Here is a 17512-nt window from a genome sequence, read left to right on the forward strand (position 1 = left end):
AATACGAAGTAGAATGAGAGCTATATTGATAACTAAACGCCAAAACTTTTTTTAATGGGTGCGTGCATTTGTGTTGTCCGGTGTTTGAAGACGCTTTGAATTCGCTTTCAATTTCTTCGTAGGAAAAATGTCGGGTGATACCGATAAAGCGAAAATCAATGACAATCAGGTATAGTTGTGAAATATGTTTTTGTATTATATTTCTATGCAGTGGTGCGCGTCTATTGAGAGTATTTTTAGTGGTGAAGTGATGTTATTTCCGTGTTATATCACTAATGTTTGTCTGCGTCTCAACATGGCTGACAGAACGTTTGCTTCCCGCTAAACGCGGGAACTGCGCCACGGAGGGTTGTGATATTAGTCAATATTTCGCAAGAAAAACTGTGAATGCCATCGTGATCGGTTATCGAAACTGATGCTAATGGGATTATTTTCCAGATTTCGCATATTTTAGCCACCCCCGCCCCTTTACATTTAGGTGCAGGCCTTTGTTAATGTACCACGATATATGTACATAATGACATTGATAGGAAATCCGCATGACCTTGGTATTTGGTTTTTGCGATTATTTTTTAGACGTAGAGTGATATTGTTGTCGTTCCAATGCCCCGCCGCTTGGCGCTTCGCTATTTCGTCGCGGAGCTAGGCCGTCGATGTAAATAAACATGCTTTCTTTCGGGCTTTTATTGCTGACCTCGGTCAATTTTCGTACTGTTTAGCTTCCGATCGTGCCTTAGTTGTATTTTAATATCGTACTTTACAGCAATATGACGGAGGTCGAGTGACCCTAAAATGTAAGACTAGATATAATTCTTATACCTAGTCGTTATATGTACACAGCTTGTATATTTGGTTATGTATAGCGGTAAGATTGTCAGTCTGTAACGTAATATGAACCTTACGCTTATGCGGTAAGGTTCAAATTCAAATGGCGGGAATTCGAACTGACGCTTGGAACTTCAGTTGCAGATTTGCCGACTGAAATTTCTGAATTGTAATTTTACATATGAATTGGAAATAGCGTTTTAATGTTTATTTGGTTCAATAAGTGAAATATTGCAAGGAGAAGTTGTATTTTTATACCCAGAACTGTTTTCTTATAAAAACTATATGAGAAATTCATATTTTGTATGCAAAATGTTCTAACTAAATACCATAAAATTTATGCATGAACTGGTGATATTTTAAAATAATTATATAAATGTGTGTTAAATAAAGTATCAAGTGTAAAATTTTTCCTTGTAAAGTAATAATACTGTACAGGAAATGTGAAATTACCTATTAGCAACTCACAATACCAGTAGATTGATATTTTCAATACCACAATAACAATCTATGAATAAGGAATATGTCATTTAATAACAAAAAGGCTAATTTCCAATTTCTAGCTACTATGATTGTGGTCAAATAAGTCAATCTAATCATATTATAAGTATTATTACCAAATTACATACTACAAATCACTGCTTTAACTGCACATTAACATCCCATGTTAGATAAAAAATACGAAACACAAAATATTGCAACTTACAAATGTGCAGTCACCACACGGGATTGTTAGGCCATTTAGGGTTCTTGCTAAATTGGAAATTCTATAGCGTAATTATTGAACAACCAATTTAGCTAGAATCCTAAATGGCGCAACAATCGTGGATCATAAAGAAACATGTAATTTTCAGAAATATCTTATAGTTTCTTAATACATGTCCCATTCATTTTTTTTTTTTAATTATGAATGGGCTTCCTCATGGCCACAGACTAGGCGAGGCGTAGACGTGCCCTATTCCACGCTTATAAATAATATGTCTGCTTATTCTAACATTTTTCAATACAGGATGAAGACAAGAAGTCCACAGCCGGCGACGGGCATACAACAGAAGACGAGTCTTCTCAAGACTCCAAGGGTGAGTCGGACTCCAAGGGTGAATCGGTCCCCGACCAGGCCGCAGGTAACACCGATGTAGATCAACCAAGCGACGCGCCCAATAAAGATACTATTGAAGGTCAGAGTTGTATGTGTTGGGTCGGCCTGTTCATCTACATTGCACTTAACCTGTGTGGGGCACTAACTACGGGTGGTTTTCATTCGACCTAAATTAGTAGGCTAAATTACTAGACTTATAAAAAAAAAACAAATTTATAGCTTGGCACATGGTTTCAAGAAAATAGTAAGGATGAATAATGTGGTCATTTTCAAAAAGTATTTTTATACGTATTGTTGTCCAAAATCAAAATATACAGGATGTCCCAGAACTACCACGTCACAATGACACCGGAGGTAGGTCAACTCAAGAGGAACCTAACCAGCATAACATGACTCCAGTAAAAATTGCACGGTTTTCGAGTTATTACCGTACTATATTTAGTATTGTACTAAAAATGTTACAAGGTGCAACTTTTACTGGGGTCATGTTAGGCTGGTTAGGTTCCTCTTGAGTTGACCTACCTCCGGTGTCACTGACGTGGTAGTTCTGGGACACCCTGTATATCAAAAGTATAAATCTCAGTTCTCAGATACAGGTTTTTAGAATGTTTGAAATATAGGAAATTATCACTGCCTCAGATGAGATTTGAACTCACAACTCCCTATTTGTGAGTTGAGAGTTCATTCTGGGTTGAAGTCAGGCCGGAAGCAGTATATTTTTTTTTATAACTGACGTCTCTGTCTTATACAAAATTGGACTGGATTTTCACTAGTAAGACAAATGAAAATCACCCTATACTCATTATGTTTGTGTTTGTTCTAAGGGATAACATTTTTGAAAGTCATCATCAGAGAATGTCGGTCCTCTCATTATCATCATTTGCGTCATGAAATTGATCATCATTACTCATACTATCATTATACTTGAAACACTTTACACCTCATTAAAAATAATTGTTACTACCTAGAGTACCTAGTTTGAAAAAAAAGTTTTAACCAAGTGCAAAATGGGAAGTGTTAGTTTTTAGTTTAAAGTATGAAAAAGCTTACAGACATTGAAACATGAACGCTGAAAACACTACCTACACTCTTTGGGCAGTCGTGTAAAAAAAATATAACATCTGGATTTACTTATGTACATGACTTTACAACAAAATAAATGAAATGAAATGAAATGAAAGCCTGAAAAACTTATAAAAAAAGCATGTCTTAAAAAAACATAAAAAACCGGCCAAGTGCGAGTTGGACTCGCACGAAGGGTTCCGTACCATTACACAAAAAAACTTACACTCAGCAATAAAAGCTTGTACCAAAATTAAATTTTTTCCCAAAAATGGACTCTGTCACCGTGAATAAAAATCGGATCAAAAATAGTCTGCAGCGGATTTGATAGCCCACGCAGGGCAAGTGTCATTTACACGTCATAATTTCATAGAAGTTTCGCGTTTAAAATAACACTTTCACTGCGTGGGCTAACTAATCTGCTGCAGACTATTCTTGGTCTGACTCTATTTCATTTCATCATACATGAGATCAGCCTGTAACTGACCAAAATGTCAATTAGAATCAGTAGCACCATATCAATTACTCAATAATTTTGCAACAAAATTAATCTAAGGTACGATAAGAGTACGCACAGAGATAAGTTACATGAGATAGTATACAAACACAATACTTTTACATAATACGAGTACTGTAAACATGTTCGATCTGATGCCTATCTTGTCGACCGCGAGATATCATCTTCCGTCTCTTTCGTACAGTAAAATAATAAGGGGATGGAAGATGGGGTACCTACCTGATTCACTCGCCCAGTGAGATCTAGAAAAGAGGCTATATGAAGAAATGATTTGCACAAGGTGTACCTGCACATGAAGAAATGATTTGCACAAGGTGTACCAACTAGACGTGCTGTCATGCAACTGACGTCATGATGTGTGTCCACTGTCCAGATGTGGCGTATACGCCTGCACATAACCCCGGCTACACACGTAACGATAAATCGTAGCGATAAAACTGTGCAGTCCGAACTGCGCAGTTTTATCTGCCGTGTGTATGACAAATCGTTACGATCGTAACGGCACGTGTGTAGCCGGGCTAATTCGCGAACCATTTGCGAAAGGAACACACCGTTCGCGCGCATATCGGAGTAAAGTACTTACATATCTGCAGCGTGCGGGCAGAGCGCTGTGCGCGTTCAATCTGGGCGCACCTTTATGATCTAGGCCAGCGGTCGGCAACCTTTTAGCAGCCAAGGGCCACATAGTATTAGTTACCGAAGTTGTCTCGGGCCCCACTTTGGTAATATTTTTGACTTTAGCAGACATTGGCGTTTGTCAATATCACATACAAAATAGCCAGGGAGGCTCGCGGGCCGCAAACGAGAGGTGCGCGGGCCCGGGCCGCTGGTTGCCAACCGCTGCTAATACACTATTGACAGTTGTTAATAGAAGAATCATTATCGAAAAGTAGGCCCCGAACTGGGCTATAACCGCGAAAATCGAAATTCGCAAATTGCGAGGATCTTTCTCTTTTACTCCAACGAAGGCGTAATTAGAGTGACAGAGGAAAATCCCGCAATTTGCGAACTTCGATTTTCGCGGTTATAGCCCTGGATACGAATCTCGTTTCCAACCACTAGGTTACTAGTGCGCGAAGTACTACCGGTTTCGTTTTATGACTTAAATTCAAGGTCCGTTTGAGAAGAATATTTATGAGGTTATTTAATATGCCGATCGGTTTCTATTTTACATAGATAGCTCTATTATTTCGTTAGTTCTAAATGTAGACGTGATGTCAATTTAAAAAAAAATTGGGACACTTTGTTCTTAGGTTTAGTTAGATCATCATCATTCGCTTGCCCTTATCCCATTCATTTGGGCTCGACGCAGCATGTCATTTTCTTACCTCTCTCGCCCGTCACCTCATCATTCACTAGGTTTAGATATTCTACCATAATGCCTGAGGTTCCTCGGTTTTAATCGATATGTACGGCTTACAAAAATTATCGAACAAGCTAGGGTAAATACTAAAACTGAACTAGGACAAATACGCGAATCCTGTTAAACGTTTTGAAAATATCGTAAGTTGTTTATTATGGACATTGATATGGTTGGTAGGCTGTCTCAATATGACTCCTAAAGGCTCCGTCACACAGGCGCGTATTGCGGGCGGCGCGTGAGCGGGGGCGCTGCTTTTCATATAAAACGTTCACGCTACGCCCGGAATACGCGCCTGTGTGACGGACCCTTAACGAAAATTTGCACAGTTATCTTTAACGCGCTCACCCGCTCCGTACAACCGCGCTTCATTAATTACGTCACACATTTAGGGGGTGGGAAGGGGTCAAGAAAATGTGACATGTTGTGACATGGGGGAGGGGGGAGTCACAAACATTGTGACGTCATTTTAACTTCATCAGCATCACTTATTCATCAGTAACCGAAAATTAATTTATATTTTTTTATTCGCTGTACATTTAAATAATGAGGTTTTGGAAGTAGGTAATTTTCGTTCCTACTTGGTTTTGTGTTATAAAATTACTAATATTTCTTTTATCAAAAATATTTTTTTATTAAAAAATAATGCCGAGTTAGTATTGCCGATTTCATTGAAAACAAAATTGCTTAAAATGTGACGTCACACCAGGTGGGGAGGGATTTGCAAAATGTGACCAAGTGTGACTAGGGAGAGGGGTCAAAAAACCTAGAAATTCGTGTCACGTAATTAGTGGATTATCCCTAATGTAGGGTATTGACATCTGTCTTTATAACGTTTTCCTTCGGTACAGGCGACGCCAAAAGCACAACGGCCAATGGGAAGGAGGATGACGCGGGCGGAGATGACTCCAAAGACGAGAAGAGAGACGCGAAAGCAGAGGGCGATGTAAAAAAGGTATTATAATATTTTATTTATTTATTTCATAGACACGTATACGTTTATAGCTTACTTCTTTCTAGCCTTTGTTCCCGCTTATTGCCACGGCTCATGGGAGCCTGGGGTCCGCTTGGCAACTATCCGATAATTGGCGTAGACACTAGTTTTTACGAAAGCGACTGCTATCTGACCTTTCAACCCAGAGGGGAAACTAGACCTTACTGGGATTAGTCCGGTTTCCTCACTATGTTTTCCTTCACCGAAAAGCAACTGGTAAATACCACATGATATATCACACATAAGTTCCGAAAAATTCATTGGTACGAGCCGGGGTTTGAACTTAAACCCTCGAATTGCCTCGAACTCCGAATTGAATGTTGCACTCTCTTTCCCACCTTACTCAATATGTTTTAAAACTGGCCGGTCACCGTTTTTGTAAGTCGTAAATTTCTCTATAACGAGAGCATTCGCTTTGGCTAACCTATCTATAGTTCGTTTTTTTTAGCATTAGAAATAAGGTAAACAATCTTGATGCGTCTTTTAATTGAAAAACACATTTTAATAATAATTTACGGCAAATATGTAACAATTATGAATCTAATACGATAATTTATATTCTTCTGCTTTCATAAGTAATAGTTTTTGATTTTTAAAAAGCGTTTTTCAATTAAAAGACATGTCAAGATCGCTTACCTTCTTGCAAGTTCTTTCTAATGCTAAAAAATGCTTGCTTGTCAGCTAATATCTCGAGTAATGTTCAACTTAAAGAAATGTGAGTGACTCCTTTCATATTTTTGATATGGCTCTGTAGTCTGACCCTCTTATTCATGAACGTCTGCTAAAGTTGACAATAATCGTTTGTCCCTTTCCATCATACCAATACGTCTGAAAAAGACAAATGGTTATTATCGGCTTGTCAACTTTCGTAGACGTTTATGAATAAGGGATAAGTCTCTGTAGAGTTGACGATAGAATTTGTATCGCAGGAAGAGAATGGTGAAACACACGATGACGATGAAAAGGATGACGTGAAAGAAAACAAGAGCACTAAAAAACCGCCACCCAAGAAGAAGGCTAAGAAAGAGGTATGGATTTAAATATATGCATTCATATATCTTTTTAGGTCCAAGACCGGTCATTGTGTTGTGGCACTCTGCCCCGGAGGCCTATGTCCAGCAGTGGACGTCCTCTGGCTGATATGATGATGATATGTGGTATTATCTATGAAAAGGGACCTTATTGTCGATGGCGCTTACGACAAAGACTTCGATGAATAAAATACGTAGTAGGTTGAAATTGGACATTCTGGCCCATTTCGGTTCGCTCGGTCCCAATTTAGCAATCAAGATTTTGTGAATACTGGAACATTAAATTTAGCTGTCTATCCACTGCGCAGGTCAATTTATGTTATGTGACGCTGATGAACTGATCAGTCATGTTGTGTTTGAAAACAAATCGGGTTCAAAGGTCCCTTTTTATAGTTTTTTATAAATAACTCGTAAACCGTGGCCTGTAGCAAAAAATGTTCTTATACATAAGTAATCTACATAAAATTCTCTACGTTAAATATTCTATACACTTTTTCGCTAGGATCAATATTTAAAAAAAAATATTTAAGGGAGAAAGTTAATTATTAATATTTTGAATTGTTAATATTTATATTATAAAAATATTTTACATAAGTAATCTACATAAAGTTTTCTTTATTAAATATTGTATACAGTTTTTCACTAGGATCAATATTTAAAGGAGAAAGTAAATCAATTGTTAATATTTTTTGTAAATAACTCGTAAATGGTGGCTTGTACAAAAAAATCTTATACATAAGTAATCTACATAAAATTTACTACATTAAATATTCTATATACTTTTTTGTTAGGATCAATATTTAAAAAAATATTTAAGGGAAAATGTAAATGGAGAAGTGCACTGAGTTGGCCGTTTTATCCCAGGCGATGCCGCTTGGCACGATTGTTCCTTGGATCATACTTTATTGATATGTTTAATGTCTTAAGGATATTAACTCTTTGCTTCCACCCAAAAAGGGAGAGGGGAAATGCGATTCCGGCGGTACAATGCGGTCTGTTTCTACCTACCTGTAGCTGTCAGGTCAAGTTTGGTATCATTTTCGTATAAACCAAGGACAAGGAATTCATTTTGAAATAATCGTTTTACTTTTTCATACCCATAAATACTCAAATACCTATTTCAAATACATTGAAAAACTAGTCGTTCATACATTCGCACGGCGGTAGTAGATCCCATACAAATGGGACTATGGCCAAGGTTAAAGAAAACACCAGGCAAGTGCGAGTCGGACTCGCGTACGAAGGGTTCCGTACCATAATGCAAAAAAAAAAGCAAAAGCAACCTTCTTTTGTTTCTAACAGCAGCCGCGGCCCACGATTACTCGTACGCGCCCCGGCCGCTGGGGCCCGGCGGGTTGGTCAACGATACCTCGTAACTCATGAGGCCCTGGTACTTGCTCCTTTCTAAATTAAATTTTTAGACAATTTTTTCTCAATTTTGGTCACCTCACCGTAGCTTATAGATATTTCATTGCAAGTTTGAGAAACGCACTATACAAATATCGGCGAGAAACGGTGTTTTCGGTGTATATCTACATGGCCTACAACCCTTCGTTTCCAGGCCTATATAGTAATGTACTATGTATTACGATACATTACGTTTTACAGTACATATGGCCCTTTAAATTTTTGACGTAGTTATCTAGTTTGTTATTATTATCATCACCCAATGTGCTTATTATATCCGGATGTCGTAATGTAGCACCTGATGTACTGTTAACAGTTTTTCACTATTACGTCTATGACATTTATTCATAAAGGCTGTTTGTTTACAGAGAGCCTACCTCGATACGCGAAAATTTAAATTTTGTTATTTGTTCAAATATGAAAGAGTGATAGAGGCAGGTAACGATATTGTCGTGTTTTGGGCTAAGCGCTCAGTTTGTGCTAGTGGTGCTTATTTAAATTAAATTAGCAAACCCAAGAGTTCCCATTACATTGTCATTGACCTTCACTTGCTCAGATTTTTTCCTCTATATACATTTGCCACCAAATATAAAGTTTGTAGGTCAGCTGGAAGTGGGTCCCTTTTATAACAAAACTTCCGTGAGACACTGACATATTTATTTATTATTATTATTACAACAAAACAAATTGCACCTTATAGCTAATGCCAAAGCGGCACAAATTGGAACACATTAACATCATAATGCATTAACACTATAAAGCAATAACACAATATACAGCTAAAACACAGGTATTCATTATGGCATGGTATTCTTAGGCATCTCTCTTTCTAATATCCTCTTGCATTCCATTGTCAATTTGTCACTCGCCCCATCGCAATCACAAAATCGCACTGTGGCTGCGAGTTGAGCAGGGAGTTGAGTAGCGCGTGCGTGCGCGTGACCGGCGCCTGCGCATGCGCCTGCGTGCGCGCTCGGCCTCCCGCTAGCAGCGTATAAAGTATGAACAGGCGCACGCAGACTTCGACACAGAATAATTAATAGTACTACCGTACATAAAGGAAACTTCCTACAAAAACGAAGTTTGACAGCGGTTCAGGGTCGAATGATGCTGTCTCTTTCTAATATATGGCACTATCTGTTTCGGCTATTTATAGCTCAATAGTGGGACCGGATTTTTGCACTAAAAGTTTTGATAATTCTAAAGTTGAAAAAGTGATACTTATCTGATATAGGACATATTTTTAAGCATATATGCTATATATGATGAAAAGTTAGAACGAGCGTTAGATATAAATTAGGTATTTATATATTTTTAGTAATGATTTTTTAATATTGAATTAAAGTGCAATGTTTAAGTTCCATTGTTTATAATATGTATGACGCTTTATAATGTAAAATTATTAGAAATTTTTTTAACGTGCTTCTTTGTCAAACTACAATTAGCTTATTATTTTGTCGATATTGAATTAAAGTTTAATAAATCCACAACAACATATCTAAATTTATAAGTTAATAGGCAAGCTAAAAAGCTAGAAGAATAAGATATATGCTTTAGAATTAATATACGTTTTTTGTCCTATAAGATCTAATATTGAATTAGAGTCTGTAAAAATAAGTCTATTACTATAAAATAATATACGCAGCCATATTATGGAAAGTAAGAAATTTCTGTGTGTAGCTTGCATTGTAATAGTAAAATCTAGTTAAAAAGGCGCGAAATTCATACATACGCCGCGCTGGTCCGTCAGTCGCCGGCGCGGCGCTCGAGAGCCTATCATAGCCTACCTATACTTCGCCCCTCGCCCCACCTCCCGCTCAGTAACACTGTCTGTCTTTTCTTATCATTCATTTGTTTGTTTACCGTGCACATACATATATAAATTAGATGCGGACATTACGTGAAATTAAAATATCTTATTAAGTAAAAATACCTACAGCTGGTCAATCAGATCTTGTCAGTAGAAAGAGGCGGCAAATTTGAAAAATGTAGGCGCGAAGGGATATCGTTCCATAGAAAATTTGAATTTCGCGCCTTTTTGTAGTGACAAGATTTGCTTGACCAGCTATATTTCATTATCTTGACTAATATTGTAATAAAAATGTACAAGATATTCACAACTATTTTTTACTATACATAGTTTGTCAAAGGACTGTCTCATTTCAAACATAGACAGGGAGAATCATCATACTATCTTTGACTTACACTAGTACTAGCACCCAAAAGAAAAGGATGAATATAGTTTTTTGTTTTTATTTACTGACAAATTGGTTTGACCAACTATACCTATTTCTGGTTCCTATTGTCATGTCCTGTCCTATTCAACGTCAATATCATAATATGTATATTATAAACCAACTGATCAATATTACACGGTATACATCCTGAATATACAATAACGTAAGTGGCCTCACTTACCTTATTGTATATTCCGTGTGGGCCGTATATGCCTATATACAGCCCACCTTAAATTAAAATGGTTTTTTTTTAATAAACAGGATATGAAGTATGAAAAACTCACTCAAATAGGTTTCTCATTTATTTAAGTTTCTTCATTATACCAAAATAGTTATAAAAATATTACGATACTCTTGGAAAATATACCTTTTATAAAAGTCCTATTATGGGCCTTATTGAACACTACCAGTGTATTACTTAATCCCGCAAAAAATAATCATTTTGACAGTAGGTAATAACAGATTTTATTGTTTTTAACTTAAGACTTATACATATACAAATAACAATATTTGATACTTCATAACAGGAGGATTTATTTATAATAAGTGAAAATAATTATTTTGGGTCTTAATAACTAAAGATATAAAAATTGTCTAGTTTACGCGAAAATAGTAGGTAACTAAACATAAATCTTTATTAGTTACAGTAGACTCATCTTTTAACATCTGGGGGCACGGCAGTGCCCCCGCCAAGACGAGAAAAGCGCAAGGGCACTATCTACCTTTTCTCGAAGCGCTTCGTCGTTTTTTGGAACCCTCATAACTTGGGGTTGGATTATACCAGATAAACAAAGTTCTCGGACTTATTAAGCATATCAATTGCATAGCTCTTATACTTTAGATTTTATTCATATCTAAAAACTTCGATTTCGTCACTGACTCACTCACTTGATGATCATCAATACCGGGTACTTCCTGAAGTCCTCTAAGAAGCTGAAATTTGGTATGTAAGATAGTTTTAGTACACAAACAACAAATAAATTCAAAAAAAATTTATCCCTAAGGGGATGAAGATGGGGTTTAATTTTGTATGGGAAATCAATAATCGCTGAACCGATTTAGTTGAAATTTGGTATGTAGATAGGTATTGTCATGGGGAAGGATATAGAATAGATTTCAACCTCAAAGTTTACCCTTACGGGGTGAAGGCAGATTTCAACCCCAAAGTTTACCCTTACGGGGTGAAGGGTTATATGGGGAATCAGTAAGAAGTACATTGTGTAACAGATGCCTCCAGATACTTATTTCAGGATTTTTAATAGTAAATCACCCCAACCCTTTAAATTAGGGGATGGAAGATTGTCATAAACAACTTACAAAAAGAAGTGAAATCCCATCAAAAACATTTTGATGTACAATGTTGCCCAAACGAAACCATAAGGCTCGCACTGTCAAAAAGTTATCAGATCTCTTGCCAAGCTTCTAACTCTACAAGCCCTCTAACTTTACTAGCTCTACACCAAAAGTGTGTGGCTTGGCCGTTTCGTTTCTACAAGAACTATTGTATGTAAGTATAATACAAAAACCGCCCAAATGCGAGTCGCACTCGCGTTCCAAGGGTTCTGTACATTACACAATTTTTAACAATATATTTTTTTAAGAGAAAAGTGAGTAGTCTTTAAAAAACCCGTAGGTATCGGAAAACTAGGTACTTAAGTCCGACTCACGCTTGACTGCACATTTCTAATAGGTTTTCCTGTCATCTATAGGAAGAGAGCTAATATGTGTATTTTTTTCATAATTTTAGACCCAGTAGTTTCGTAGATAAGGGGGGAGGGGGGAATGGTCATTTTTTGCGTATTTTCTTAAATAACTTCTAAACTATTTATTTTAAAATTATGAAAAAATATATCTGAGATTCTTACAATGAGCCCCTTCGTTTGATATATATATATATATATATTTTTTTTTAATTTATTGAACAATAAGCTAAATAAAGTACATTATTATTACAAGACCCATCGTGGGCAAAACCTTGAGGAGGTTTGTATGCCGATGGGGAGTTCGAGAAAATAACATGACAATATACATATCTATCTTATACTAATTAAAATTCTAACAAAATTCTCTTATATTAATTATAACAAGATATATTTTTTTTTCTTCTATTTATCATTCATCTCAAAAGTGACCCCTTTATTTGAATTTCTATTATTTACTTTACGTGTATGTCCTTGGGCTAGAGACTTACATGTGTATACCAAATTTCAACTTATTGGTGCAGTAGTTGCGGAGCAAATAGGCTGTGACAGACGGACAGCCAGACACACGAGTGATCCTATAAGGGTTCAGTATTTTTCCTTTTGAGGTACGGAACCCTAAAAATAATGAATTTAATAAATTTTTCACCTTATGCCCATGTGGCGGTAGCGAAACAGCCAAGCCACATATTTTGACTAAGGTGTAGAGTTAGTGAAGTTAGGGCTTGTAGAGTTTGAAGCTTGGCTCGACAAGAGATCTGACAACTTTTTGACAGTGCGAGTCTTATGGTTTCGTCTTAGCAACAAAATTTACATGAAAATGTGTTTGGTGGGATATTTTTTTACAGTAAAAATATTTATTCGTAACAGTAAGTATTATCTTTATAACATAATTTTTACAGTACATCTGGTGCTACATTACGACCGGTGCTATAATAAGCACGTTAAAACACTCCCTTTGATCGTGTTTTAAAATTCGTCACTCGTTGAAAAATATCTATTTTTCGCAATTCTATCGTAAAAGAAAAGAAAACTAACGAAGAGGTTTTACGCATACGAGGGCCGCACTGAAAGTTTTGCGTAACTTTTGAATAAAATCATTTATAACCATAATAATACATTTATTGCTTCTCAAAATGTTTCCCTTTACATTCTATGCACATATTCACTCGCTCAGACCATTTTTGGAAGCATGAGGCCCAATCACTTGACTGCATGTTTTCGACGTGGTGATGAAACGTAGTAACTGCCTTATCCGGGGTCTTAAATGTCAAACCCCAAATTAAATCCTTAATTTTGGGAAATAGATAGAAGTCACAGGGTGCAATGTCTGGATTATAATCCGTATAAGAGACATTTTCCACGTTTTCGTAATTAAAAAATGTTTTTGCCTTTATTGCGGTATCGGTGGACGCATTATTATGACGCAGGAGGATGCGGCTTCTCGGTCGTCTCTCGCGGTCTTTTTCAATGACTGCGGGCACACAAATGGTAGTGTACTACTCAGTATTTAACGTTCTTTTATTATTTAAAAGTACGGTACAAAAAAGTCGCGTTTAAAAAAAACAGACGATCAAAATGTTTGGCAACGCTTTTGGCTTGTTGAACTTCTATGGGCCTCCTGTCACCTTCGAAAGACCCATTGACTGGACTAATGCCTCTTTTCCGGATCGTAGCAGTAAATCCAGATTTCATCTCCTCTAACGATGTTATATACAGCATTTGAACTTTCTTGCTTGTACTTACGCAGCATTTCTCGGCACCAGTCAAAAAGTACCTGTTTTTGGACTGAAGTTAATTCGTGAGGAATCCAAAGACAACAAGGCTTCCCGACTTTTAAATATTCTTGTAAAATCTTTTGTATTTGTCTCATACCTATCCCTAATTGTCCTCAAATTTCGTCATAGGTGATTCGTGGGTTTTCTTCAATGAGTCGTCTCACAGTAGCCACGTTTCCTTGAATGATCGCCGTGGACGGTCGACCTTCACGAAAATCATTATCTAGAATAATACTGTCTCTACTAAATTCACCATACCAACGCCTCACGATGCTCAGATGTGGTGCTTCAATCCCAAAAGCATTTTGAAGGCAAGCACTACACTCTTGCGGAGTAAGCGAACTTTTAAAATCATAACAAAATCATAGCTCTAAAAATATTTTCGCGTTAAAGCCACGTTCAACGCACTGACTTACTTTGACAAGCCATTAAAAACAAAAGACGATCGATTTGTCGCCAACATTTGTCACATTCCATAATCAAAAGCCTGTATTTTTTTTAAATATACAATTCATAATTTAAATGTTTACCAGTGGCCAGTAGTGCAAAACATTCAGTGTGGCCTATGTAGTAGGAGAGAGGAGGAGTTTGTTAAGAACTATAGACAATAGAAGAGGAAGGATGCTTGGGCACCTGATACGACACGACGAATTTATCAAAAATATCATAGAAGGGAAAGTTGAAGCAAACAGGAAGAGGGGAAGACCAAGGAGAGCGTACATGGATCAAATAAAGGAAAAGATCAAAGTCGTGTCGTATCGGGCTGTCAAAGAGAAGGCGGAGGACCGCCAAACATGGAATTTGCTCCACCGATAAGAGTCATACTCTTAAATATATGATGATGATCGTAAATACCTACCTATGTATTAACAAAAAAAAGTCACTTGTAATTAGTTACTGCCTTTAAAAAGTATAAGTGCCTCAATGTTATTAGACTTTTTGATTCTTTAAAACGTCTTTAGGTCAATAAAGCAAGTGAAAAATTATTAGAGTTAGACCAAGAAAAGTCTGCAGCAATTTTGACAGCCCACGCAGTGCAAGTGTTATTTATAAGTCATAATTTCATAGAAGTTTCTTCAAATCGACCTTATTAATAAGAGATTAAAAATATTGAAAATTATCTTAAAATATTTTAATCTAATATTTCATCTCATACGTTCAATAAGGCCCGGGACTAGACCTTTTTACCTGCACTGACAGTGGGCCTTCTTAGCAACAAGTACAAATTCAGAATAATTGGGAATAATAGGGAGCAACTGCTATTTTTGAATGCTGGGCCTTGTTACCCGCCGGGCCTCATATGCCTGCACCTCATCTACCTTATTTATTTGTTTTACAAGGGGAAAAGTTGTTGATTAACCGCTCGTGCTAATATTGATACCCAAACAAGCGAAACATTTTTTTTTATTAAATAGGAGGCAAACGAGCAGACGGATCATCTGGTGGTTAGCGATTACCGCCGCCCATGGACACCCGCAACACCAGAAGGGTTGCAAGCGCGTTGCCGACCTTTAAGATGGGGGTCTTTGAAGGTTTGAAGGTCGTATCGGACAGTTCATTCCACAGTTTGGCTGTTCGAGGCATTCACAAATTCAAACATTCTAAAATTGAACCACGAGCGTAGTTAGTGGTTCGTAAAGTTGAACCTTGAGCGTAGTGAAGGTTTCAAGGGACGAAGGTTAAATAAAATTTTCACCACATCAGCTCGTAAAGGCCCTCTTGATTGTTCGTAACGGATAAGAAAAGTGGCATTTAATTTGATGCAAATTTTGAGTTGTTACCGTAGGTAAATTGGATCAGTTGGTTGGTAATATTGACTTTAAAATGATAAATATTGAATAACGTCAGTTTGAAATTGATTTTATGATAAAGTAAATATTATCGGAGATGATCGCTCTTAAAAAATATATGTCGCTAGTCATTTATAACCTAAAAGCGCCAAATTACGCAAAATTATATTGAAATGACACCTGTGTATTGAATTTGAAGAATACTTTAACAAGGGTAGTTATCTGTATGACAATGCACCTAAAATAATTTTCAAATGTATCTATTATTTCTGTACTTAACACGATAACGAATTCTACGTAAACGAAACCGCGGGCAATCCCTAGTACATATAGAAATAAATAAGGGAAGGTAAGTTTCCATTAGTGTACTGTGTAAAATAACTATTTACCATTGATAATAATTTTATAAACGCTTTGCGTATTTTTAAGGGCACCGCGCTAACCGCTAGCCCGCGACCGTCGATCGCTGCCTCCTGCCACGGCGCACAGCGCGGCGCGCGCAAACGCCGCGCGTTTGAAATGTAACTTAATATAAGCTCGGAATGCATACTTACGTATCAGTATTTAGTGTCGCCGTGATTTTATATTTCTAATCTTTTGTGTGAGAAGTAAGATCTTTATTATGACCGTGTAATATTAACTCTACAAACTTTAATTCAATATTGGCTATACTGCTTAACGAGAAATCAATATCTAGACAAGCACATTGTCTACATTTCTAACTTTTTACATGTATACTAAGTTGATAGATAATATCGTAATTTTGCAATATCAGCTACTCTAATTCTGTATTTTCATAATAATTCCTGTTTTTACGTTCACCAGAAAGCAGCTGTTCCAGATTTCTAAAAACCGAATAGTGTGAATAAATTAAAGTGTTATTGAATATGTTAAAGTTTTTTGTAACTTTAATTTTATATTTACATAGTTATTTAGCAAAAATTAAAAATTTAAATATGGCCGAACGCTCCACCTAAAATTTTCTAACTTTTTACATGAATGTTATTTAACATGCTTACAATAACATATCAAAAAAGAAAAAACTTTAATGTTATCAAAACCCATTTTTGTTCCACCGCTGGTCTATTTAGGGTTGTCAAAAATCAAGTGATTATCTTATCTGTGGTTGTGCACGCAAAAGGAAGTCAAGTTGTGCCAACTGCCAACCCTAATAATTGCTCGGAGCAATTCTAAGCCAAGCGGAGCCGAGTTTGACCGAAGTCAAGATTTCGCACCCCTGACTTCGACAAGTTTTATACTATCAATTTTATTTCTAAAATTGCCAATTAAAATTTGGATAAAGAGAGTGACCTTTGGAGGAGTAAGGAGTTATTCCCAAGTTGACCCTGTAAGAATAAGGTAGGGTACATGTAGGCAATCAAATAATTATACAGGGTTACTTTTTTACCAGTACAATAAATCAACATACGTAATTGTTGCCAAAAATAAAAAATACCAGCATTCTTTGTTACTACTATTTGGGAACAAAAAAACAAAAATACCAATGCCCGAACTTATCCGCTAAAGTACTAGAAAATGTGGATGCCTTACGCATCAATTAGCAAACGCACGAACTGGCAACTGTTTGTTTACGTCATACCGCGCGCGATTTCATACCGTTGACACCTTGTAATTAGTGCAACCAGAAGTTACTAAATTGGTGAAGGATAAATTAATTGATGCGAAATAAAAAACAAAATCTTTTTTATTTG

The 17512-nt window shown here is 36.6% G+C and overlaps 1 protein-coding gene across 3 annotated transcripts in view; it reads left to right on the forward strand.

Moving 5' to 3' along the window:
• Nucleotides 1–39: 39 nt before the first annotated feature.
• The window catches only part of LOC134673733 (protein DEK), a 40568-nt gene continuing 23095 nt past the window's right edge, over nt 40–17512 (forward strand). For 2 of the 3 annotated variants that reach the window (XR_010099507.1, XM_063531744.1), the window contains exons 1-4: nt 40–169; nt 1835–2003; nt 5715–5818; nt 6787–6885. Coding sequence is in view for 2 of the 3 variants with exons in the window: in XM_063531744.1 (XP_063387814.1) it covers nt 128–169; nt 1835–2003; nt 5715–5818; nt 6787–6885 (414 nt within the window). In the remaining variant the exon portion in view is untranslated. The remainder of the gene's footprint in view (nt 170–1834; nt 2004–5714; nt 5819–6786; nt 6886–17512) is intronic. The other variant, XM_063531745.1, reaches the window with a different exon arrangement.

The sequence above is a fragment of the Cydia fagiglandana genome, chromosome 19, assembly GCF_963556715.1.
Source record: "Cydia fagiglandana chromosome 19, ilCydFagi1.1, whole genome shotgun sequence".
Classification (NCBI taxonomy): domain Eukaryota; kingdom Metazoa; phylum Arthropoda; class Insecta; order Lepidoptera; family Tortricidae; genus Cydia; species Cydia fagiglandana.